General features: G+C 48.3%; 1 protein-coding gene across 2 annotated transcripts in view; it reads left to right on the top strand.

Annotated features, from left to right (window-relative positions):
* PLCD1 (phospholipase C delta 1) overlaps positions 1–27111 on the top strand; it is a 107727-nt gene that overhangs the window by 35631 nt on the left and 44985 nt on the right. For both annotated transcript variants that reach the window (XM_032794638.2, XM_032794637.2), the window contains exon 3: positions 19923–20151. In XM_032794638.2, coding sequence (XP_032650529.1) covers positions 19923–20151 — 229 coding nt within the window. The remainder of the gene's footprint in view (positions 1–19922; positions 20152–27111) is intronic.

The following is a 27111-nucleotide window of genomic DNA, read 5'->3' as shown; positions in this document are numbered from 1 at the left end:
GTAATGTCCAGCGGTGCAGTGGCTGGAGAGGTAATTGGTTGGGAGGGTAGGCCCTAGGATGATCAGATGTCCGAATTTTATAGGGACAGTCCTGATTTTTGGGTCTTTTTCTTGTATAGGCTCCTGTTACCCCCCCATCCCCATCCCCATCCCCATCCCCATCCCAATTTTTCACAGTTGCTGTCTGGTCACCCTAGTAGTAGGCCCAGGAGACCGGAAAGGAAAAGCAGACATTCCCTGTATAGTCAGTGAGTCTGATCCAGTGCTCCGTCTCCTGGTGTCATAGAATATCAGGGCTGGAAGGGACCTCAGGAGATCATCTAGTCCAACCCCCTGCTCAAAGCAGGGCCAATCTCCAAATAGATTTTTGCCCTAGATCCCTAGGTGGCCCCTTTAAGGATTAAACTCACAACCCTGGGTTTAGCAGACCAATGCTAAAAACCACTGAGCTATCCCTCCCCCACCCCTTAAGCTAACTTTATGCCTTCTGGATTCAAGGCTACTCTAGGGGCTGAAATGGCCCCTGGCAAAAACTAGGCAGGTCTGAGGGCTGCCTATGTCCCCCAGTACTGCCCTGCACTTGTGGGGCAGGGCCAGCGTAGGAATTCTCCCCTCAGCCTTTGTGGGCTGTTGACGGTTGCTGTATGCTCCCAGAGTGGTGTAAAACAGCTGTTTCAGAATGAGACTGGGGCACAGACCCTCCATCTACACCAAGCCCACCTAAGCCAGCAAAGGCTGCAGCCAGTGAGGACAGGCAGAGCTACTTCTGGGTGTGGACTGGGTCACGCACAGACAAGGGAAAGCCCAGCACAGAGCCATAGGGGCTCCCGTTTACTGCAGCTGTGGAGAATTGCAGCATCTCCATGGGAAAGCAGAGCGAGGGTCAGAGGAGATAGAGGAAGCCTGCTGGCTCAGAGTCAGGCCTCAGAATGAAAGGGCGAGCTGCAGGGATCAAAGAGAAAGGGCAGGCGGCAGATGTGCATTGTTGTTCCTCTGGCTTTGCGAGGGTGAGGTTGTGCTCATGGCTGATTTAGAAACATGAATCCTGCCCGTGATTGTCAGTAATAAAACATCCCAGCACCACAATTGGTATTGAATGAGTGCCGGGAAAACCCAGCTGTGTCACAATCACCCCCTGCTGACATAGGTATTTGTGTTACTGTAGTGCATACGAGGCCCAGTCCTGGACCGGGGCCCCATTGTGCTAGGAGCTATAGGAACACAGAACAAAAGACAGTCCCTGCCCCCAAGAGCTTACAATCTAAGCACTCCCCTGCCCACAGATAATAAATGCACCAGGACCTTGAACTTTTTGGGAAGAGGCTCAGTCAAACAGTTGCCCTCTGCCTCCACCCTAGCATCTGCCACGTGCCCAGAGTGCTCCACTGTCTGCCTCCAGAAGTTCAGTCCTGGGGACAAATGTGGCTAGAAAGGCCATAGTGGAGAGAGAGAACCTCTGAGTTTGTCAGGTCATAGGCCATTCTGGGTTTCACCACTCAGAACGCACACCTGAGAGTGAACAGTGATCCTGAACTACTACATGCTGTGACGAGAGAGGGTGACAGACACTGGCAGAGGCTGGGGGAAAAGGTGGCTGGTTGTTAACAACTATAAGCTCGCATGCCTGTGCTTTGGGGAGTACATCAGGCATGTGAGCTTACTGGCTCACACAGCAATTTGTGTCTCTTTTTGCTCTCCTTCTCTGGCCGTGGGTTTGTCTGATACAATTCTCCTGCACTAATCTTTGTTTTATAAGCTTCTAGGTGAATAATACCAAATATATTTGTATAGTGTGCTGCAGTGCAAGGTCACATTGCTCAGGTTGTTTGTATAACGTTTGCCTGTTACAATGGAAACTAACCAAGCTAAGGGCCCAGACTTTCAATCTCAGGTGAGTAGTTCTTACTCCTTTGAGTCGTGTCTGGGATTACACCCGGGGCAAGGGCTACTCACTTGAGTGAGGGTTCAGATAGGACTGGGACCTGGAAAGGAAATGTGGTCTTGTTAAAGAACTGGATTAGGATTCAAGCAATCTGGCTTCGATTCCTGGCTCTGCCATAGACTCCTTGTGTGCATCTCTTAATCTCTCTATGCTTCCATTCCCATCTGTAATGGATCGGATTATAATATTTCCTTTCTCCTACCCTGTTTATGCTGTAAACTCTTCAGAACAGGGACCGTCTCATTAGGTGTTTGCACAGTGTCTAGCATAACCAGGGTCCAAACTCAGTGGAAGCTTTCAGTCACCACTGTAATAGACATGATAATAATTAATCATTAATAAAGGCCCTAGCTAACTCTCTCTCTCTCTGCAGTTCAGTCCCATTCTATATAGGTGATAGGTGTGAATGAAAGTAACTATCATAAAGTCCTTGCCCAGATAACGTTTAGTTACAAGACAAACCAGGGTGTGAATTAAAATAGCATACTGTTCACACAGGGAAAAGGAAATGGCAAATGTAATGCATGGGAGTATTCTCCAGGCTTGCTGAGGCCCTGAATGCACTGGGCTTTTAAGGGTTTTAGGGAACTGTATTAGAATCTGATCTGTTCAGTTACTTGTATTTAGTTTCTTTAATGCTGTAAGCCACCACCATAATATCTGGACACATGACATAGATTAACCGAACTATCCACAATGTTATATGGCCTGATCTATTCAGGTAACATCAAGAGAGCCCCACCGAGATCAGGTCCCCATATACTAGGTACCGTACACTCACTTAGTGAGAGATGTCCTTGCCCCAAGGAGCTTAAATAGGCAAGACAAGGGAGAGCTCAGGCACAGACAGATTCAGTGACTTCCTCAAAGTCATACTGGAAGTTTGCAGCAGAGCTGGGAACTGGACCAAGATCTCTTGAATTCCAGTCTGGAGCCATAACCAGAAGCCCAGCCTGCTTTGCTGTTCGGTCTTTGTGTTCGGCATTTGCATTCCATCCCAGTGGGTTACCTCGTGGTGCTAGCTGGGTTATAGCTGGTAATGGTTTGAGTTTGATTCTGATTCATCATCTGTGTGCATCTTGGCTTGCACAAGCATATCAATGTATATTTTCCTGATCACAGCATAAACTGACTTTAGTTTTAAGGCCCTGGGTGTATAGTGGATTATACTCAACTGGTGTAGTTTCCCTCTCCCAAGCACCGTGCTACAGCTGCCTTCATTTGGTGGTCTGGTATTGGAAAGGATTCAACAGAAAGGAGATGCATAGTAGAGTCATCATTTAAAATAAGATATCATGGAACATAAAAAGCTAACAAGGAACACAAGGGCAAAGATGTTCTGTCAGGTGCTTGACATTTTGCTTTTAATTGACTTTTATTTTGGATTTTAGTTTGGAATCTCTGTAAAATCCCAGGATTAGCATCCACACAAGCTGACTAGCATTTTCTAGAAGGAAAAAAGAATCAGTAATGTGAAAGCTGTGAGGTTTCAGAAGCTCGTCAAGTCTTATCTGCAGCATAGCTAAGAACAGTGAGATAGGTTATTATGCTCATGTTCCTCTCTCAGCAGGACACAGGTCATATTTCTGATTTGAGGGATTTCCTGCTATTGTGGGTACTGGATGTAAGGTCACACAGAAATAATGTTGTTTTAAGCCACTGTGTGATGGCCACCAATGGGGTCCTCTAGATGAAAAATGTGAGTCTTGACAGCTTGAGCTGCAAAGCCAGGCTATAGCTGAGGTCTGTAAAAGACTCACATCCTCTATGTGGGTCAGGCACAGTGTGGGATCTGTAACACACATCAGTGGGTTATAATTGCTCCTCCTGGTAATGAAGAATATACATTTTAAATGTTCTGATTATATATTTAAAATAGTTGTGAAAGATGCTGGCTTGACATCTTGAGTGACTGATGTCTCTGTTTACAGAACTCATTTTTGAGCTAATCTGGGAGCCAGCTAGTACAGGAGCCCAATGATTTATGTGATCCATAATGGTTCAGTGAGGCCTACAGGGCCAGATTTTCCAAGGAGCATAGTACCTTGGATGCTTGGCTCTTTTGGAAATCTGGTCATGAGTGTCGCACTGGGAGCTGACTAGTGCCGAGTGCTTTTGAAAAACTGGCCCTAATTATGGGTGTAAATCTGGCCGTAATGCCCAAGCTCTCCCGCAGTGCCAGGCATTCTGGTTCACCTGTTTTTGCTTTTAAGCTGGAATGATTACATTGCAATCACCCTCTCATTCGTTTCTGTAACACCAATCATAAACATCACAGAGGGCTAGTAAATTCATATAGACACATGCCCAATGAGAGCTCTCATGGGAGAGAGATGGGAATGGAGGATGAGGAGCAGGAGAAAGAAGGAAGGGGGTGAAAAATCCTGAATGCTAATAATCTTCTGTAGTCAGCTGCTACTCAGATATTTTGACACACGGTGTGTGTTTCATAGTACACTGAAACACTGTATGCAGCCATCTAGGACAGGAAATGAAGGAGTATATCCTATCCAGTCTAGAGTACAGCAGGAATTTAGAAAGTTGGGCTCAGATTTTCAAACATATTCAGGCACCTAACTCTCATTGATTTCAATGGGAGTTAGGCACTGAAATCTCTTTGAGAATCTGGGCCCTGGACGCACATCAGGATTTTGGAAGATCCCTGGGGCTAGTCCTTATGCTTTTGTTAAAGTGTTCATAGGATCTGACACTGCTCTTCCTGAATTTAACAGCACTTTTGCCTCTGACTTCAGTGGTAGCGGGATAAGGCCCTAAACGACCACGACTTCGGCTTTTATGACTTCCAATCCTCTGTCGATCCCAGGCCTAGCACCATAATGAGGCAGGAGTTTAGTGCTGGCCCAGCCCAGCAGCACTTTCTGCAGTATACTGGGTTTCTCTTGGCTTGTCCTGGCACTTCCCCAGCCTGGCGCTGCTAGGCTGCTGAGAGCTGGCTCGCAGCCTGAAGGCGTTGTGGCTCCAGGACTCATCCCCTGCTCGTTAACTACAAAATCTCACTGGAAAGCAGCTCCAGTGATTTCCTGTGCACTGCCCTGTACAAGGGCGAGAAGCAGAGCTGCAGCAGGCATCAGAAACTGCTCCCTCAATGCAGCAGGGAGAGGGAGTTGTGTTTTCTCCTCAGTATGACACACAGCTTTGAAAGCAAACAGATGTATGTGTTGGATGGCAGAAATGAGAGAGAGTTTAGAAAGCTCCCTGCAGCCTGTTCTTGGAATGGAGAGAAACATCCTTGACCCTATGGGACTGTATTTCTAGTTACCACCATCTCTCCTTCATATAATGAACTGGCAGAGAGTCCTCTTGGTTAGTAGCTAGCATAATAAATTCATAGATTTCAAGGCCTGAAGGAACCATTGTGATCATCTAGTCCAGGCGTTCTCAAACTTAATTGCACCACAACCCTTCTTCTGACAATAAAATTACTACATGACCCCTGGGGAAGAGGGGGGTCAGAGCCTGAGCTCTGCTGCCCTGGGTGGGGGGAGAGGGGGCTGTAGTCCGAGCCCCATTGCCTCAGGTGCAGGTGGAGCTCAGGCTTCAGCTTCAGCCCTGGGTCCCAGCAAGTGTAATGCTGGCCCTGGTGACCCCATTAAAATGGGGTCATGACCCACTTTGGGGTCCCAAACCACAGTTTGAGAACCACTGATCTCGTCTGACCTCCTGTATAACACAGGCTATAGCATCTTCCCAAAATAATTCCTTGATCATATCTTGTAGAAAAACATCCAATCTTGATTTAAAAAATTGTTCCAGTGATCAGTTTCTCTACTGTTACAAATTTGTGTCTTATGTCCAGTCTGAATTTGTCTAGCTTCAGCTTCCAGTTATTGGCTCATGTTATATCTTTCTCTGCTAGACTGAAGAGCCCATTATTAAATATTTGTTCCCCAGGTAAATTCCTATAGAATGTGTTTAAGTAACCCCTTAACCTTCTCTCTGGTAAGCTAAATAGACTGAGCTCAGGGAGTCTGTCATTGTAAGGCAGGTTTTCTAATCTTTTAATCATTCTTGTGGCTCTTCTCTGAATCCACTCCAATTTATCAACATCCTTCTGGAATGGTGAGTGTCAGAACTGGATGCAGCATTCAGGCATAGTGGATAGCAGTGAGTAGTTTGTTTAGGATTAAAAGCAAACGCCGGGCTGGAGTGACAGAACTGAGTTCAGCTATTTACCTGGAAAGTGTGAGTTCACTCCACTCATAAGGCCCAAGTTCTTGGAACCTTTGAGTGTGGGAAATCCAGGAGCTGACCTCTACCTTCCAAACCCCAGGCCAGCTGTGGCGCTGCAAAAAATCTGAATGTGAGTGACTTGGCCCTAGTGCCAGAGGAAGCCTGTGTCAGAAGCAGGGGGACTGCCCTGGTGGTCAAATCCCCAAGTGTGAGCTTAGCCCCACAAGGCCATCCTTCCCTTCAACCAGATTTGTTTCCTCAGGAATTAGTGTTTCAGGTTTAGGTGCATGGAGGAAGGCAACAGCTCACCAGCACAGCACCTCCTGCTGGTCATCCCAAGAATTAGCTCTCCAGCTCCAAAGCGCCCTCTGTTGGCTGATGTCTCACCTGCCGCTGGCCCCCATGTCCCTCCCTGACCCCAGTGCCCCTCTATGTCAGGGTTCTGACCCAGCAGTAACCCACACTCTGGGTCTGCCCATCCAGGGGAACCCCCAACCCCTTATCCCCACCTTGCCTCAGTGGCTACTGCCAGTCATCATCTAGCCCCCACTCTCTGGGGTGGATTGCAGTCTGTAAACCACTCATCATCAGCAATGGAGGTTTGGACCTGCTGCCTTTGCCTGCCGTGGGCTGCACCTCGGCAACCCCACTACCCTTCCCGGCCTTTAGCAAGGTCTGCAGCCTGTGGGTTTTCCTGGCTGGAGCTCCCCAGCTCCTCTGGCCTTCGCCCAGCCCTACTCCGCTCTTGGTACCCTGCTCAGTTCTCAGGCACCCAGGCCCATCTCTCTCCACAACTAGAGAGAGACTCTGTCAGTGCCTGGCTCACTGGCCTTTTATAGGGCCAGCTATGGCCTGACTGGGGCATGGCTCCAGCTGTGGCTGCTTCCCCAATCAGCCTAACGTATTGGCTCCCAGGGCAGCCCTTTTCCAGGGCTGTTTCAGCCCCCCCGGGCCAGTGCATTATAAGGTTTTACACCCTCCTCTGAATCATCATCCCTATCTGAGACTGGTCTGTGCTACATTGATCTGTGGTGACCCCGATGAACCCTGACACCAGGCACATCCCAGCCTCGTCATAGCTTTTGCTGCACTGTCTCAAGCCCCCTGCACTTGGGGCCAGATGGTCGCAGTGGTAAACTGCCCTGCAGTTGGGTTGGTCCGAAGCCACGTGATTCTGGCAGAAGTAGGGAACGGCTCAGCTCTTCAGGGAGTGCACGCATGGAGCAGGCCTGCTGCATCATTTCTTAGGATAGTGCATCCTTTGTACTCCTTTGCAGCATGTCTGGTCCACTGGTCGATTTGGAGAGGCAGAGCCATGTTGCCTGCCCCCATTGGGGTGCCTTGTGTCCTGGGACACTAGGTGGGAGCAATGACTGGTCTTCAACCTAGCACAGGGGTGGGGATGTGGTGAGAAGGTGTCTCTGCACCTTCCCTGCCCTGCGAGGGCACCCATCCACAGGGCTTTCACAGTCTGGCCCCTTGATGTGCAGCCTGCATTAGATATAGCAGACAGAGCAGGACTCCTTGTTCATACCTTAGAGATGGAACACAGATATAGGGCCAATATGGTGTATCCAGGCTTCCACACTACTCCAGTAGGCTCCAGGCCTCCACACACAACACACAGCATGGGGGCTTCTTGTTTGTGCACTTTGGAAGTTGCCAGGTCGGCCGGGAGCCCCCTGTGTGCTTTATTCACTCCAGAGAGGTCAGGCCTATAGATCTGTTACTCTGTGTTGTGTTACTTGTCATTCAACTACAGCGGCAGCATGGAGCCTGTATTGTTGCTGTCACTTATCTGCTCCCACAGGCTTCTGCTTATGAGAAGGATTTCTGTCTGGGAACAAAAAACCCACCAAACATCAGGTCCCAGCTTTTAATGGAAAAGGGAGAGATTAGGCTGGTCTCTTGATAACGGGTCCTTCAAATTACAGGATTAACAGATGGCCAAGAGGAAATGTCTGCTTTGGGAAGCTGGCAAATAGCCAGTCAGAACAATACCTCGCACTTTTCCTCAGGCGAAGGCCTCAGGATAGATTTGTCCTATTGCCAGCTCTGATTCTGTCCTGTCATTACAAATCACGTATCTCTTATACTAAAAGTTGCAGTGCTTTAACTAAAATTAATTTTAATCCATCTTAAGATGGAGGAAATCTCTAATTTAGACTCACTTAAACCAGTGTAGTTCCTGCTTAACTTGGTTTAGATTAATTCAGTAAGGCCGTGTCTAAACTAGGGTTGGTTGAAAACTTGACATTGAAATTGTTTTCTGAGTAAATGATATTTTTCACCAAAAATGTCTGCTTTTTGTGGAAAATGGCTTTTTGTAAACACCCCAAAACTAAAAATTTTTGGCTGAAAAATGTTGATCAAGAAATGCCACTTCAGTGCCTCATGGGAGTTGTAGTTCAGGTACCTTGTTCCCCCATTCTCCTCTATGGGTTGGATTCCCCAGATGGCCTACATCTCCCATGATACAACATGACCAGGGACTCCCATCATACACTGCAGTGGCTCAGCCAGATGGGAAATGTAGTCCAGTTAGGGAGCCCAGCTCATAAAAGAAAACTGGGACATGGAGCACATGAACTATAACTCCCATGAGCAATCATGGCAGCATTTTCAAATCAAATTGTTTGGGCATTGATTGAAAATTTTTAATTTTGGCTTAACAATTTTAGCTTTCAAATTTTTGCTGAAACGTTTTAATTTTCCGATCAGCTCTAGAACATCAGAGTAATAGATTCGATTTAAAAAGTAACTTACTGTTGCAAGCTAAACTGATTTAAGCACAGCTTAAAACATTTTAAGTGCATCTACCATAGGAATTTTCACCAGTTTAACTAGATCAAATTTAAATCAATTTACTTTAACCAGAGCAACTCTTTGAGTATAGACAAGGCATTGACCTCTCCATGTCTCAGTTCCGTCTTCTATAAAATAGGAATAATAACAGGGGTATTGTGGGGCTTCAGGTCTGTAAGGCATTTTACAGTCTTTAATTGGAAGGTGTTCTACAAGTCCAGAGTAGTATTACTCCTTAATCCTCTCAACACCTGTGTAGTAGATAAGTATTATCCCTATTTACCCTTATTGAAAAGCCTTATAGAATTGAATACAAAATGGTAACTTTCCGATAGAATGTTTGAGCCATCCTTTAGACTGGCTACTGAATCCCATGCATGGTTTAAAACCTACTGAAAAGATCTCATTCCTTTTCAAATTCTTTAGGTATGCAGAGTAATTCTAGAGAACCTTGTTATTTTCCTTGGTTTCTGTTTAGTCCCCATATCAGAGGAGTAGCCGTGTTAGTCTGGATCTGTCAAAGCAGCAAAGTTTAGTCCCTGTTTAGTCCCTGTTAATTTCTACAGCATTTTTCCATATGGGTTTGCAGAAGGTTTACTGTAAAATTTGGTGAAAATGTGGCTGCCTAAATATGTGTTCTAATTTTCAAAGTTCCTGAGTCTCTACAGTTGCCATTGATTCCAATGGGAATAACACACAAGGGACCAAATGCTTAGCTAGTGTAAATCAGGATAGCTCCAGTGAAGTCTGTTTATACCAGCCATTAGAAGTGATAGATTTTAAGGCCAGAAAGGACCATTATAATCCACTAGCCTGACCTCCTGCATAGCACAGGCCAAAGAATTTCGCCCAGTGATTTCTCATCTAGCTCAATAACTTGTGGTTAAAATAGAATGTACTCGTTAGAAGAACATCCAATCCCGATTTAAAGATTCCAAAGGATGGTGAATCCACCACATCCCTGGGGGATCTGTTCTAACAGCTAATTACCCCCACTGTTTAAAAAATGCCTCATTTCCAGCTGAACATTGCCGACTTCAACTTCCAGCTGTATAAAGGATGTGTTTTTATATAGTTTGGGCATAGTGCATGATTAGTGCAAAAACGGATCCACTGATGGACTGTATGATCAGTGTTTATCAGAAAGCTGTTCATGACTGAGTTATTATGGGAGTTTAGGGGTTTCCTTTAAAACCCTTTCAAAAAGTTAAAAGGGTTACAAATCAGGGTTACTGGTTTTACCAAGCGGATGCAATGTTTGAATCTCTGATGCATCAACCCATCTAAATTTACTGTAGAAAGAAAGGGAAGGGTGTGATATGGTGCCAAGCTTAGTCTTTGCCAGTCAATGAATGAAATGCTTAGGGCAATGAAGTCAACATAATTATTACTATGGAAATATACCTATCTCACAGAGCTGGAAGGGCCCTTGAAGGTTTGTGGAGTCCACTCCCCTGCCTTCACCAGCAGGACCAAGTACTGATTTTACCCCAGATCCCTAAATGGCCCCCTCAAGAACTGAACTCATAACCCTGGGTTTAGGGGGCCAATGCTCAAACCACTGAGCTATCCTTCCCCCCCCGTTGTATCATCTAGTAGCCCCAGTCATGTGCTAGGACTCTACTGTGCTAGGCACTGTACACAAACAGAACAAAACAAGCTTACAGTGCAAGTCCTGTATAACACAAGAGATGTCAAACAGATAGATACTGACAGACAGATGAGGGAATATAAGGAAACGGTGAGATAATATTGGTCTGCATGATGCACAGTGGACTCAGCTTACCAACAGCCTAATTGTTGTCAAGATCTTTGTAGGCTTTATGGAAAAGGAGAGCTTAAAGGAGGGTTTTGAAGGAGGATCATGCATTAGTTTTACAGGTGTTTACAGGGAGCTCCTCTCAAGCATGCGGGGCAACAGAGGAGAAAGCACAAGGTGCTTGATTGAAAATTTAACAAGTGGGCGATGGAGGGTAGCATGAGGGATTCAGAGGCTGTAGTTGACCTTTCACTACTGAACAAGAGCTGAGAGGTAGGGTGGGTTTAGGCTGTGAAGGGCCTTAATCATGAAGAGAAGTAGCTCATATTTGCTGTGATCCAGACTAGGGAGCCAGTGGAGAGATGCAAAGAGAGGGGTCACATGCCAGAAGTGTACACCCAACAACCAATCCATTGAAATGACCACTTCTCCCCCCGATTGGCTGTACAGTTTTTCAGGAATTTTGGCTCCACAGCCAGAAGTCTTTGTCTCTGAAAATATTTGCTGATGGGAATGTATTATGGAAGGCTCAAGTCACTGTGAAAACAAAACCATCTGACTGATAAGTCTATTGATAATGAGTGTTTACCAAAGTCTCTCAAGTTTTATCAAATGCAGACCTGCCCCGCTTTGCATTTTAAGCTTATTGCGTATCTTGGGATATTTGCCTGCTGGACAGTCTGCTGGCAAGATATTGTCACTATTCTCCTTGGCACACGTTCTGCGGGGATTGTGACAGGCCACCTGTGTCATGTTTTAGGGCCAAATTCAGAGGCTATGTGTAAGGGGCAGTCAGGGATGAAAGTAACTTAAAGGACTTATCGGTACTTCAGAGTCCTTAGGAGGGGCGGGGCCTCAACCAGAAGAGGCATGGCCTCTACTGGAAGAGGCGGGGCCTTTAAATTCCAGGGTGCTTTAAATCAGGATTTAAAGGGGATGGGGCTATGGTAGCAGCAGCTGAGAGCCCTGGGCCCTTTAAATCACTCCTGGAGTTACCAGCTGCAGAGGCAGCTGGGAGCCCCAGGGGTGATTAAAAGGGCCCGGGGCTCCAACTGCTGCTATTGCTGTGGAGCCCTGAGCACTTTAAATCACCATCAGAGGGGGCTCCCTGCTGCTGCCGCCGCTATCCCAGGACCCCAGGGGCTCTGGTGGAGCTTTAAAGGTCCCAGGGCTCCGCTGCAGTAGCAGCAGCCAGGAGCCCCTGGCCTTTTAAATCACCGCCAGAGCCCCACCGCCACTACCCCAGAGCTCCAGCAGCGGGGCTAGGGTGGCGATTTAAAGAGCCCCAGAGGGTAGCGGCAGTGGGAGCCCTGGGCCTTTTAAATTGCCACCCAAGCCCTGCGGCCCGGGTGGTGATTTAAAGGGCCCAGGCTCCGACTGCCACTACCACCCCTGTAGCAGCGGCTGGAGCCCCAGGCCCTTTAAATCACTGCCGCAGCCCCGCTGCCACTTCCCCAGGGCTCTGGCAGCAGGGCTTTAGTGACAATATAAAGGGCCTGGGGCTCCAGCCACAGCTACCGCCCAGGGCCCTTTAAATCATCCCCGGAGCCTGCCCGAGCCCTGGGGTAGCAGCAGCAGGGCTCTGGCGGCAATTTAAAGGTCCTGGGGCTCCAGCTGCTGCTGGGAGCCCCAGGCCCTTTAAATTGCTGCCAGGGGAAGCTGATCCACCTCGGTACGGCGCACCAGGGCATACTTTCACCTCTGGGGGCAGGAGTGGTAAGTGGGTGTGAGCCTAAAAATAGAACTAAGGGATTCTGAAGGCAGTCTAAACAGGTCTCCCATACTGTGGTGCTGAGCATGACATGAAAATCTAGATGAATGGATTATAGAGGGAATCTTATAATATGCTTAAAATGTATGCACCAGAGTCTTGTAAAACGTGTGTACATCTTAGATCATCTCACAATGAGGAGCAGCGTTTTACAACCCTGGACCTTCTCTGTGAAGGGAGATTTGTTGAATTCTAGGCTGAGTTGGTTGCAGAAGTCATAAAATCATTTTAGCTTTTAGCCCTGAATTGTTAATCACCTGCAGTGCAGCTGAAAGAAACTACGTTGCCTTGTTTTAACCTGTTAAACAGAATAATGTTGAGGCTTCTTGTGCCCAGCACATTGTGTTTATTGTGATATGCAGGCTCTCTCACTGCAGATGTCCTAGCTGATGCTGTGGCTTTGTGGTTGGATAGTGTCTGGAATCTGCTCTTGACAGTGTGCCAGACAGATCTTTGAGAGCTTAAACTGAAAGGCAGTTGGATAAAGAACGGTGAGCTCTACCTTGACAGACAGTTCTTTATGCAAATACGGTGGCTAGCTATTAGCATGTGGATAAACCTCTCATTTACATTTCCTGGCAGTAAACAGATCTGATTCATTGAGTCAATTACAGTGTGTGAGAATAACTCAATGTCACTGAATACCACATAGTACTGTCAGCTAATTAATAGGGAGAGGAATGTTATCTGGCAGCTACATTAGGTGACACCTGGTTTCCATTTCCAACCCTGACACTGATGTGCTGTGTGATCATACTGAATCACTTAACTTTTCTGTTCCTGAAGTTAGCCACCTGAAAAGAAGGGATAATAAAGCCTGGTGCACAGGGGTGTGTGGAGACTAAGGGCTTGTCTACACATGAGTGTTAATCTGTAAAAAGTTAGGGTTTACATTTAAAGCAGATTATCTGTTTGAACTGATGTCCTGGGGCCAGGGCCGGATTAACCTTTCTTCGGCCTGGCTCCAAACATATTTGTGGGCCTCCCATGGGGGTAATGGAGCATGGCGTGGGGGAGTCAGTCCCTGGAGCGAGGGGCTGGACAGGGACATGGTATGGCAGGGCCGGCCCTGCTCCACCAAGCCCAGTGTGAGGGCACTATTTACAAACAGGCAGTTGCCAGATGCACAGTGGCCTGCCTGGTCCTGTGCTGCCAGCATGCCCCTTCCCCTCAGGGGCCGGCCATGCCATGCCACACATCCCCCCTGCCGAACACCAGAACCCTCCCCCCGTGATTTCCCTAAGACCAGAGCCCCCCCAGACCCGCTATGCCCATCACACACACCCCAGGTCCTGCCACAAATGCACACTGCCCTGGTCAACACCACCCCTGCTCAGTGCCCCCCTTCCCACAGCCCCACCACAACTGCCCAGCCTGCCCTCCACAGAACCCCCATTCCCTAGTGCCCCAACACACAGAGATCTTCCCTGTCCCCTCACAGCCCAGCATCCTCCACCTCATGCCCTCTCCCCCAAGGTCTGCCTCCAGGCCGCACTCATCGGCCCTGCTGGGAGGCGACTGTGTCTGTCGGGCTGAGCCGCCAGCCACAACCAGTGCTGGTCCCAGGGTGGGGAATCACTCCGGCCCCTCGGGAGTGGTGCGATCAGCTAGACCAGGGACTGTCCCGGACAGGCTCCCTCAGGACCCACTTGCATGGAGGGGCCCAGCGAACCCTGCCATACTGTCTCCCTCCTACAACTGGCTGAGACTGGCCAGGCTTCTGTACCAGTCCCAGGTGGCTCAGCTCCGGGGAGGCAGGTGGGGTCCCACAGGTGATGGGAAGCAGAGACTGCCCTGAGCCGGAGGTACACTGGGGTCTGGCCAGGGGGCAGAGAGGAGCTGGTGGGTAGGGTCAGGGGGTGAAGAGGAGCCCTCTGCCAGCTGGCAGGCAGGCCAAAAGGAGCAAGGGGGAGCCTGCGGGCTGGTGGGGTCTTAGGGTGCAGTGCAAGCAGAGCAGGCCGGGGTCCCTTCTAAGGATGGGCCCAGCTCCGTGGTGCCACTGGCGCCATTGTAAACCAGGTACTGCCCAGGGCCAGAACTATGCAAGTCTCCCTGTGTTTTGCTGCAGGCATTTGCCTATATACAAATCAACTCTTTAGCAGATATTAACATCCAGGCAAAGCAGGAAGCAGTGATAAACTTTCTGTTTTGTTCTCAGTTACACCCATGCATCTCCATGAACTTTCATTAGGTCTATCTGTTTGCTAAATTTGTCCCATTTTTGTTCCTCTGCTATAAACGTCTCTGTTTCTGATTACTTTTCACTGTTAGCTGATCTGTGTGTCCCTGCTATACAGTGTTTGCTTAGTTTGGGGCTCAGCCTTAGCTGTTCATGTGCAGTAGCCTCCCTATTCTGTGGCAGCTGATAATGTTTTTGCACTAGGCCTGGTCTCAGATTTTCCAATGGGAGCAAAGAGATAATATTTGGAAATAGACCAGCCCAGTTGCTTTGGCTTTAGCTCTTGTTGTTAGAGATGAATGCATTCTTTGAGCTGTATAAAGCTTTTTTAAAAAATCCCCATCCGCCCAATAAATGTCTTTTAAAAATGTCCACACTCACAAGCTGTCTCTTGAGCTCTTGCTTAATTAGTTACTCCTGAGGGAATTCTGCTCCAAAAACTTAAAAATTCTGCACACAATACTGTAAAAGTCTGCAAATGTTATATGTCAATAAATAAATGTGGAAGCTCCAGCATGGCAGTAGGGAGCACTGGCTTCATGGAGCTAGGAGATCTCTGCTGGCTGCCAAAACGATGGGCCTGTGCTGCTGGGGAGGGGCGTGTGGCTGCTCTTGCAGCTTCCATTAGCTTCGCTGTCAGAATGTCATTTTTCTGCATGGAAGCAAAGAAATCTGTGCGAGACATGAATTGTGTGCACTTAAAGTGGTGCAGAATTCCTTCAGGAGTAATGAGTTTATATGTTGACCAGTATCCTGTCCCCAGCCTCCCACTTACCTTCTCTAACCAGAGCAACTCTTTTGACTCCATCCCCTGTCGTGGAAGACAGATCCGCCAGTGAGGTTCCACCCAACCCTGACACAGGACAAGGGCTGGGCCTGGCCTGCCTCAGAGGCCTGTGTCTGGGGATGGAGGTGGGGATGGAGAGGGCTGCAGAGTGATCTCCCACCTCCGTGCAGCCAGCTGCCTGTACTCCCCACTGCCATGCTGGAACCTCCACATTTATTTATTGACAAATACAATTTGCAGATTTTTGCAGAATTTTAAAACATTGTGTACAGAATTTTATTTTTTTGATGCAGAATTCTCTCAGGAGTAGGCAGTGAAGCACTCACCAGGGTTAGTAGCGCCACACCAGTTGCATCAGGTGTGGGCAGGCAGACTCAGCCCGACAGGATCCAAGTGTGGAGGGGCTTAGTGTGGGGGATCCAGGTGTGGGGTGAGATGGTTCTGTGTGGGGCAATCTGGGTGTGGGAGGCGCTGTGTGGGAGTCTGGGTGCAGGGGGATGTGGGTGCACAGAGGCTCATTGAGGAGGTTCCAGGTGCCGGGGCAAAGGGACTCTGCAGGGGGGTCCAGTTGAAGGTGGTTGGGGCTCAGCAGGGGGGTCTGGGTCCTGGGGGAGTGGGACTTGGTGGGGTAGGGGTCTGAATGCAGCTGGTTGGGGTCAGTGGGGTCGGGGTTTGGGTGTGAGGGGGCTTGTAGGTTGTCCAGGTGCATAGGGGATGGTGCTCGTCAGTATAGAGGTTCTAGTATGGGGGGCTCAGTGGGTGGTGGTCTGTGGTGGTCTGGATTTAAGGGGGAGGGACTCAGCAGCTAGTGGTCTGGATGCAGGGATGAAGGTCCAGGGGTGAGATGCTTGGGGCTCAGTGTGGGGATCTCGGTATGGGGGGATGCAGATGCCCTGGGGTTGGGCAGACAGAGGAGCAGCTTCCCATATAGTGACCCCTCATCTTGTGGCTGAGGACTGATGGGGGAAGAAAGTGTGGGCAAGTGCAGAGCCAGGGTAGGTTTCTAGGGGTGGGTCTGAGCTGGCCATGGCTGCTCCATGCAGGGGAAGCATGCTCCTTCCCCACCCCGAGCCCAACCAGAACTAGCAGCTGAGCCCGCTGCAGGTAGGAGCCACTGGCTGGGGTGGGACTGGGGAGGGCCAAGTGCAGGAGGAGGGACTCGGTATGGTGGGGGTTCAGGTGTGAGGGTTCGTTTGTGGGGTTCTGGGTGTGTGGAGTGAGGCTTGGCTGGCGGGGCTGGGTTCTGGGTTTGGGTGGATGGGAGATGGGTCTGACCTGGACAGGCAGGTGCATCTCCAGCCCCACCCCACTGCAGTGATTTACTTCTCTGCCAACTGCTCTGGATGCCAAAAAGGACAGGCTCACGCTGCTGGGGAGGGGCATGTGAATGCTCTTGCAGCTTCCCTTAGCTTCGCTGTCAGAAAGTCATTTTTCTGCATGGAAGCAAAGAAATCTGCGTGGGACATGAATTCTGTGCACACACAGTGGTGCAGAATTCCTTCAGGAGTAATCAGTTTATATCCTGTCCTCACCCTCCCTCTTACCTTCTCTAACCAGAGCAGCTCTCTCTACCCAATCCCCCTTGTATCAGAGGTAGCCCTTGCAGTGTACCATAGAGTCTTTTCAGGGACAGTTTTTAAGTCCTTCACCTGTTTCCACCCCCAATGGACTCATCTTGCAAGACCAGTGGTCTCCAACCTTTTTACGTCCAAGATCACTTTTTGAATTTTTAAGGGCAACCCAGGATCTACCCCACCCCTTAGGCCCACCCTCCCCCAAAGCCTCACCCCACTCTCTCTATTCCTTCCCCTCTCCATCACTTATTCTCTCCCACCCTCACTCACTTTCACCAGGCTGGGGTAGGGGATTGGAGTTCGGGACGGGGTGCAGGCTCTGGGGTTGGGACCATGGGGTTTGCAGTGTGGGAGGGGGGTCTGGGCTGAGCTTGGGGCAGGGGGTTGGGGTCCAGTAAGGGGTGAAGGGTGCAAGCTCTGGAAGGGAGTTTGGGTGCAGGAGAGGGCTCTAGGCTGGGGTAATGTTGAAGTGCAGGAGGGGGTATGGGGTGCTGGCTCTGGGAGGGGGGGTCAGGGCTGGGGCAGGGGGTTAGGGTTCAGGAGGGGATACAGGGTGCTGGCTCTGGGAAGGAGTTTGGGGGCAGGAGGGGGATCCGGGCTGGGGCAGAGTGTTGGGGTTCAGGAGGGGGTATGGGGTGCTGGCTCTGGGAGGCAGGGCAGGGCTGGGGCTTTGGGAGCAGGAGGGGGGGTTGGGGTGCAGGAGGTGATATGGGGTGCTGGCTCTGGGAGAGGGATCAGTGCTGGGGGTTGGGGTGCAGGAGGGGGTTTGGGGTGCTGGCTCTTGGAGGGGGCTCAGGGCTGGGAGTTGGGGTGCAGCCTCCCACTGGGCAGCACTTACCTCTGGCAGCTCCCAGTTGGTGGTGCAGCGTGACTGCTGCTAAGGCAGGCTCCCTGCCTACCCCGGCCCAGTGCTGCTCCCAGAAGGGGCCAACGTGCCCCTGCAGCCTCTGGGTGTGGGAGGAGGCGGGGGGCATGTGGCTCCACTCACTGCCCCTCTCTGCAAGCACTGTCTCGCAGCTCCCATTGGCCACAGCTCCCCATTCCTGACCAATGGGAGCTGCGGGGGCGATGTGTGCAGGCAGGAGCAGCGCGTGAAGGGAGACCCCTGCCCCTAGTGGGGCTGCAGGGCCACGCTGGCCGCTTCCAGGGCTGGGGCAGGGAGGGAGCCTGCCTTAGCAGCAGCCCCGCTACCCCACCGGAGATCACGATTGCCTGGGAGATCCTCTAGTATCGACCACTGTGCTAGACCATGGGTTTTGGACCATGGGTTCCAGAGAATCGGTTCTAGATTTCCTATTGGATTAAAAACTTCTGAAGTTTTATTTATTCTTTGCACAAGCAGCCATCCTTTCCTAAGCCCTAAACATCTAGGAATCGACAGTTAAAACTTCTGCAGTGACACGTTAGGAGTAAGTTTGGTCTGTGCTCTACTGCTGCCCAGCCACTGGTTCATATGGGGTGGAGCAGCTGAGGACGTAGCTAAGTAGTAGGGCACAGGCTTAGCCCAGATTTAATCCATGGCATTTCCTCCACATAGAAACTGGTGGGCCAACTCACCAGCCAGAGTATCAGATAAATTTCCTAATAGCAGCAGAATGTCAGCTCTTTTCTTCAGGATGGGTTTATTTCTCCAAACCAAAACAGTCCAGCATAAATAAAATAGATAAACTAGGTCCTTTCCTCTGACCCAGCATCCCCTGCAGCTCTCTCCCTCCCTAGAGCAGTTAGTCAGCGCTTAGGGCCTTGGGTCACACAGATTTGTTTAATAAAGTAAGTTTCTGTCCATATATTGAACAGGCGTCTGTTTCTCTGTTTATGTAGGTTTTCTCCAATATCCACCTTGATTATTTGGCATGGATTTAGCTTCTAAAGCTGAGGCCAATTTCTCCCAGAGGATGCCACACAGATCAGATTGTGTGGTTTATATTTGAACTGAGGGTCCTAATTCCCTACAGCAAATGGGATCAAATCTGTCCTTGATGATCTGACTGGAGTAGCAAGGGCGTGGCTGAGACCCGTAATTTGGCCTGTTATTGCCAGTTTTGGCCAACTGCTTTGACGCTTTATCTTGAACAAACAAGAAAATGGGCCTGATTCTCCTCCCACTTATACCAATTTAACACTAGTGGGACTCTTGATTTACATCAGTGTGAGAAGAGAATCTAGCCCAAAGTGCTTTCCCTTTTCATAGTTTTCAAACAGAAGGCAGACAGTATTGACAGAAGAAACCAGTGTTCTGGCCCTGATCCTTCTCCCATTGAAGATTAGACCCTCTGCTTTAATTAGGGTTGGTTTTTTTAAGCAATTCTAATGTGATAAGAGTAGATGAAGTTGATATGATTAGCAGGCTGAGATATTGTTATACACTGATGGGGTATCAAAGGCATGTGAGAGTCCTTATTAGTGATTTTGGGTGTTTGTTTCTGGGCACCATTTGAGACACCTAGAGAGTAAACTTCAGAATGTGATGAGCATCTTCTCTCCGAAAATTAGCCCCTGTAAATGTGTTTCAGGTTGTGCACCCAAAATAATTACTTTTGTTTGAAAAATCTTGGCTTAATGACAAGATCGCACATCAAGTCAATAGCAGAGTCAGGAATAGATTCCAGGGCTCGAAACTGTAGACATCGCTAGTCTCACTTTGCTACTTCCACTATGAGTCCTGTGTATTTGTTAAAATGATGTTAGAAGTGAAGAACAAAGGAGAGCTTCCTCCTCTCTTGATACTGCTGCTCCCTCCTTTTGATCATTCTGTTTGCGAGAGGTGGGGGGAAAAGTCCTTTGGGCCTTGCAGGGAATGGTTATTGGAAAAGGAAAATAGAGTTATTTGTTAATATGTGCCTCAGAGCAGAGATAAGACTGGCTAACCCTCTCCCCCCACCCCAGTTGACAGCAGGAGCCTTTGTTTCCACAGTCTCCATTGAAGATATTCGGGATGTGAGGCCTGGTCACAAGACAGAGGGGATGGAAAAGTATGCCAAAGATGTCCCTGAGCATCGCTGTTTTTCCATCATCTTTAAAGACCAACGGAAAAACCTGGATCTCATCGCCAGTTCTGAAGATGATGCCAACCACTGGATTTCAGGCCTGAAGAAAATCATAGCCAAGAACAATTCCATGAGCCAGAGGCAGAAACTCCAACAGTATCCTTTACATTTTAAAAGTGATTAATTATCTAGCCACAACAAAGATGCACTTGTCTGTCTCAGTTGGGGTATTTGTATGTGTGTGCGGGGATGCAAAACTGCACTATGAACAGGGCACTGAGTCAGTCTCCTCTCACTGACTTTACATCTGTATAACTCCATGGAATTACGCCTGGTTTACCCTGATGTGAGAGTCCTTTAAACAAAGAATTATCTCATTGAGGACTTAAGATAAAAAAGCCATTAGTTCCTAGATTCTTCAGGGATTTGTTTCATTCACTATGATCTCCAGGATGGGAATTTCTTGGCAATTAGTGAAAGGCTTGTAGTGTTTATGATGTTTTACAGAAATGTAATGCAAAGGAGCTGATTTTCCTCTTTTGTGCACCAATTTTACATCCGTGTAGTTCCACTGACTTTAATGGAGTTCCTCCTCATTTACGCCGCGTGGGAGGAATACCTCTCCCTGAAGAGCCTGCATGCTATATAGATACCCTGCAGACAAGGAGAGGGGGAAAGAAATGCAACAGAGAAGCAAAGCCAGTGAGTCACTGGATGAAATCCTGGCCCCATTGAAGGCAATGGGATTTTCCCGTTTGGCTTCAGTGGAGCCAGGATTTCATGCACTGGGCTGTAGATCCCTGAGCATCCGTAGGCTTCGCTGCCATATTAAAAGAGAGGGTGTTTGTAGGCTGCATTGTTTTAACTCTTTGGACCACATTTGGCCTTTTGGATGTTCTGTGGGTCTCCCTGCCATTAAAGCAACCTACCTGAATCACTATTCTTGAAAGATGCTGACTCACTGGTTGTCTTGTGAGTGCCAAGTACACTAACTTGGATGGACTTTACAGATATCGCACCATCCCTTGTCCTTTTATAGGTTATTCAACATACTTATTAATGCTGTGGTCTCACGCTCTGTGGGGGAGAGAAGGACAGGTTTTTCTCCCCACAGAGGTCCCTCAGTACCACCAGCAGGACTGTCAAGTTGAATTAGTCATTAGTCAGCCTGCCACATCCCTCTCTCCCCTAGGTTGTGCTTTGACTAGAACCTGGGGTGTTAAGTCTATTGAAGTTGGATTTCTCAGTGGGACCTGCATTGTCTTTTCACTGGAGACAGAGCATCTCTTGAAGCTCATGGCAGAAGCTTTTGGTAAGACACAGAATCTCCCATGAACTCTTACTGCATTTAACCTGTGGGTGATTCGGAGTCCTAGTTCCAATGTTATTGCAAGGCAAGCACAAACCCTGATTGCCATTCAGAAACAAAAACCAGCTCTGGAGAGAGAAAAAGGTGCCAGCACTTCTTATCTGGAGGCAAAACAGTAGCAGACATAGAGGTTTTATTGTAGGTTTGCTGCCACTATTGAGAGTTGCTTGGAAAATTAACTCTGGAAGGGAGAGGCTTAAAGATTCTTTGAGTGGCAAAACAGTCATCAGGAGCAGAGAAGTTTGCCATTCATCTCTCCATTTTGCATCTATTGCTGCAGCACAGTGCGTGCAAGCTACTGACTTGCAGATAATGAGGGATCTCATGCCCTTCATAGAATCATAGAAGGGTAAGACTGGAAGGGACCTTGAGAGGTCATCTTGTCCAGTCCCCTGCACTCAAGGCAGGACTAAGCAATAACTAGACCATTCCTGACAGGTGGTTTGTTTAACCTGTCCTTAGAAACCTCCAGTGATGGAGATTCCGCAGCCTCTCAAGTTTCTCCACATCTTTCCTGAAATGTGGTGCCCAGAACTGGACACAGTACTCCAGCTGAGGCCTTATAAGTGCTGAGTAGAGCAGAAGAATTACTTCTCCTGTTTTTCTTTTCTGATAGCAGTCTGTGATTGTCGCTGAACAGCATGATACTTCAAGAGAGTGAGATGAAACCAAATAGCTTTTGCTTACCACCAGTTCCAAGGTCCTTAAAGCCACTAGTAGATTGTATGTTTTTTCAACACTTAGGCCCAGCTTCTGCCATCAGATATATGCAGGCATGTCTGGTTGAAGTTACTGGCTTGACCAGCACTGACCAAACAATGCAGAACTGTTGCCACAGTGCCACTGAGTGAATGATGTAGCCCATCCTCTTGGGAGGGGCCTCACTGCCTGGTCAGCAAAGCTCAAATTTAGCTCTCTCCTTATTTCAGTTCAGCTGCTCCTCTCACACTGTGCCTTGTGCTCCTATCTGGAGCCAACGCACTGCTAGGTCAGTACTTTCTCCTCTGTCTCCACCATCTTGCTATATTAGCTCCTCTGTGCCTTGTTGTCACTCATGGGTGGGGGACGTTCACTAGGTCTTTCTACTCCTTCATAACCTCTGGATGTACCAGAGGTTCTGGTGCTGGCCCCAGCATCTTAGGCTGGAGGGCTCTATACCTGGATGTTAGCTAGTCCGTCCCATACTTATAGGAATTGTCATAGTGGACCAGACAAGATTTCCTGTCTTCAATAGCAACCAAGGCCAGATGTTTCAGAGGCAGATGGAAACCCCAAGCTGCACCTAGCTGCAATATTGTAGAATATCATAGCATAGGGAGAGGGAATTTATTATACTGTATCATGTAATATGGGATCACCAGGATTTCTTCCTGTCCCCAGCTAGTGATCAGGGTGTGCCCTGAACTCTGAGGAGGGATGGCCATTGTTTCCCAAACATTTTTGGCATCCCCACTTCAGTTGAGACTTTCCTCACCGCTTGGACTGACCCCCAAATTTAGCTCCCTTCTTAACTCAGTTCAGCCACTCCTCTTGCACTGTGCCTCATGCTCCCACATGGAGCCAAACCACCATCTCACTGCTAGGTTTCACTTTGGTGGCCACCATCTCGCTGCATTGGCTCCTCTATGCCTTGTTGGTACTCATGGGTGGGGGGCCTTCACTAGGGCTCATGAAAGTTATTGCCTTCTAGAGCCTTCCTTTCTGGAGAAGCCCATGGTTGGGGTGGGGGGCTGCCAGAAATAATATTTGCCTGGCTGTTTTCATTCTAGTTAATATCTGTGATGACTGCACCCCTCCACCACCACCTCTGTCGGAGTCATAGCTACAAAAAAGCCGCCTCTGGAGCATGTGTAATTGAAACCACTGAACTATTTCTGTCTAAGAGTAGAGATGATTGTATCTAAATAACAATAACATTTGTTTGGAGCAAAGGCTGCAATTTCCAAAGTGGAAACATGCCTCTCTCTCTTTAACTCCTAGTCAGAATCCAAGTTAAATGAGGTGGGGAGGCAAACAGTATTTCTGGAAGAATAATTATGGTGGACTCTTGGCGTCCAGTCTGGGACAGTTACTATCAGTCTAACCCAACCTGGAATTACAGAACAGTAAAATTCTCATTTTAGGTTTGCTGATGTTTAATTAAAGCCTGGAATTTAAACTTAGTCTTTCTTCAGTGGATGTGCCTGGAAGTGTGGTTTGATGTGAAAGTTTCGTGAAAAGAAATGGGCATCATATATATCAATACAGATAGATAGGAAAGAAGTGTTGGGGCCCCTTGGTCCATTCTTCCCCCTGCCAGGGCAGGGTTGTTCTCTGCAGTACATTTTCCCATGCTTGCCACCCCAGTTTAAAGATATGAACATGGAATAAAATCAAGTACTTGACAGATGGTTTTTGTTGCTTCTATATATACAGTAGTGCCTGATTAACAGTCCAGTTCAGCTCTAGAGCAAGCAGGCATAGCTTAATTGATTTCAGTGGAAGCTGCACACAGTTTTGCCTGGGATGACTTTGGTCCATAGAATAGATGGGAACTTTCAATCTAAGCTGTAAGAAATGAAGCAGCTTTGCTTTTTGGTTTTTTTTTTTTTCCCCCTGCTTTGGAATCACATCCCCTGAATTTCTGATTTGAACAAATTCACTAGATGCTTTAGAATTCTTCAGTCATTCTTCCTTAGCTTCTAGTGGAAGATGGTAGCCTCAGGAGCCAGCAGATTCTTTAAAAGGGCAATGAGACAATATTGTCTCCTTGTTCAGACAGGAATGAAAGCCATAGCTTTCTATCCCTCCTAGATACTTAAATGGTCCCCATCCCCCTTGTGTTTGAGCACTTCATTCTTTATCATATTTATCCTCACAACATTCCTGTGAAGTAGGGCAGTGCTATAAGCCCCATTTCACAAATGGGGAATTGAGGCCCAGAAAGGCTATGTCAGTAGTCCCCAACATTTTCGTCTGGCAGGTGCCAGACGAAGGACTGTGGCAACGGTGGAGCATCTGTCGAAATGCCACCGAATTTCTGCTGCATTTCGGCAGCGAAGCCTCTCGATGACGTCACTTGTCGGCGGCAAGTGGCATCATTCAGAGGCGTCACCGCCAAAATGCTGCAGAAATTCGGGGGCAATGGCTCTTGATGACGCCGCTTGTCGGCAGCAAGTGGCATCATCCAGAGGCGCCGCCGCCAAAATGCTGCAGAAATTCAGGGGCGAGGCCTCTTGATGACGCTGCTTGTCAGCAGCAAGCAACGTCATTGAGAGGCGTCACCGCCAAAATGCCACAGAACTTCGGTGGCATTTCGGTGGATGCTCCAGCGCCGGCTAGGACGCAGGGGCATTTTGATGCCCCCGTGGGAGCCATGGCACCCATGGGCACCGCATTGGGGACCCCTGGGCTACATGATTTGACCAAGGTCACACAGAAGTCTGTGGCAGAGGAGGAAATCAAATCCAGGTCTCCCTAGTCACAGGCTAGTGCCCCAACCACTCGAGCAACCCAATCTCAACCTGCTAAGGCCCAAACCTAGGATGCAATATGTGACAAAGATCCAAAATGAAGAGCACAAACAATTAGCTATGCAGGACACTTCTAATGTAGGATTCATCCATTTAGCATGAGTGATGCTTTCTATGTGATCTCTCTGATCCTTGATTCTTTATTTCTGATGTAAATCATTTTTAAGAACAGAAGTGAGGGAACATAGTTACCCTTGGGACTGAAATGAGGGATATGTCAGAGGGAAGATGAGGCCCAGGAAGTCTTCAGTTGTGTTTGAGGCTCTACCATTAAATGGTTGTGTGACCATTGTGGTTAGATGGTTAGCTGTGTCTCTGCCCCCTTTCTAGTCTCTCTGAGTGTTTGGCATCTTGTCCTCACCTCTCTCAGGGTGGAACCTTGCAAATCTTCTATTTTTGGACTGGGACTCAGGTACTGTGTTGGGTGGCACCAGTCACTGCTTGTCTGGTGCCTCCTCCTGGTCACTTTAAGGATTAATCTCGAGTCTGACACCCCTTCCTGTGGTCGCATGCTGTCACACCGTCTCTCTCTCTCTCATCCCAGGAAATGCAGCATTCTCTTCATGACTCAGCCCTCCAGCTAGATTACTCAGTGTCCTCCCATTCGGGATATATCAAAGTGTTACCCTCAGCAGTCCTAGGTAGTCTTCCCATTCACTGCCTCAGGTGCCACTCCTTCAGTGGCTGGTAGGGGAACCTCATCTTACCAGTTCTGTGCTTTATCCTCCCAGCCCTCACTGCTCCTTCCCTGGACTGCTTCCTACCACTTCCTGTTGCCAAATTCCTGTCTTTATAGGCCCTGGCTGAACCTGCTTCCTATCAATACCTTCCTCCCTGGCTCTTGTTCCAGGTACATATGTTACTAGACTTTAACCCTTTTCAGTCCTGTTTGGGGTGAACACCTCATCACAGATACACTGCACTGTGTATACCAATTGCTTATTGCCCCGCGGGTCTGACTGGGTTTCTGGTACCTGCATTTCCTCCCTTCAGAAATATGCGATCAGTGATATAGTGAGAAATGGTCTTCTGAAAAAGACAGTGTTTTTATTTAGCAGTTGGAACTAAGCATTTTAGAAAAAAGGGATTTGAAAGCAACAAACAGCAGGTGTAATTAGTCTCATGTAGCCTTATGCTGCGCTAGCAGCTAAATTAGATAGGATTTGTTCCAGGAGCAGAACAAAAGTAGTTCACAATCTCTTGCATTCCTAGATCCTCCTGTGGGTCTGCGTTTTGACCCAAGGTGCCTAGCGTAGCCCACACTGAAAATGCCAAGGTGTGGGCAGGCTGCAAAAAAGAGAGCAGATTCACCCCAAACTGGTGATTAACACTATAGTTCACCAACCAGTCACAAACTGTGCTCTTGATCCCACACACTGGTTATCAAGAAGCTGGAAAAAAGAAATCACACAGCTCCCTTTATTACATTCAAGTCTCTGGCTCCCGATCAGCACCTAGGTCAAATACAGTGAGAAATTATTTAAAACTCTATTCACTGTACAAAATGTTCTTCGGATCCCCAAAGGGCCAGTCACATTACCAGATCAGTACTAGTTTGGATCTTACCCAAAATACCACACTGCCAGCCAATCCTTTTAGTATCTAAAATGACAAGTTTATTATACAAACAAAGAAAAGAACAAAAGAGAGCTGTTAAATGGTCAAAGCAATAAGATACATACTTGTGAGTTCAGAGTCCATATATCAAGTTCTTAGCAACGTTGTTCACTTTGCTGGCTTGTAAAGACCCTTTGGAACACATCCAGTGCTTGGATGGGTCTGTCAGTCCTTTATTCAAAGTTTCAGTTTGTAGAGAAGTTACTCCTGAGGTAGAAAGCAGGACTGAAGACAAAATGGAGATTATGTAGCTGCCTGTTTATATCCTTTGCTAGCGTGGTGGCATGTACATCCTCTGTCCCAAACAGAAGCTCACAGGACGTGGACATGGAAAAGCACTTGGAGTCCCCAGTCCACAGGCGTGTCCCTACATGTCCTGGTGACTCGTGGGCATAGCCTCTGGCTTCTCATAATGGGTTCTTTGTACAACTGATTGCCCTTGATGGGTCAGTAAGCAGGCTGGATAGTGCTGATGCCAATCTGTGTGGGAGTGTCACCCAGAAACAGCACAAGTTTGAGATGCAGATATAGCACACACATTTAGTTGGGGTTAGTCCTGCTTTGGGCAGGGGGTTGGACTAGATGACCTCCTGTGGTCTCTTCCAACCCTAACTGCTA

Source organism: Chelonoidis abingdonii, chromosome 2 (genome assembly GCF_003597395.2).
Source record: "Chelonoidis abingdonii isolate Lonesome George chromosome 2, CheloAbing_2.0, whole genome shotgun sequence".
NCBI classification, from domain to species: domain Eukaryota; kingdom Metazoa; phylum Chordata; order Testudines; family Testudinidae; genus Chelonoidis; species Chelonoidis abingdonii.
The sequence above is the reverse complement of the archived record's forward strand: the minus strand, read 5'-3'. Positions and strand labels throughout refer to the sequence as shown.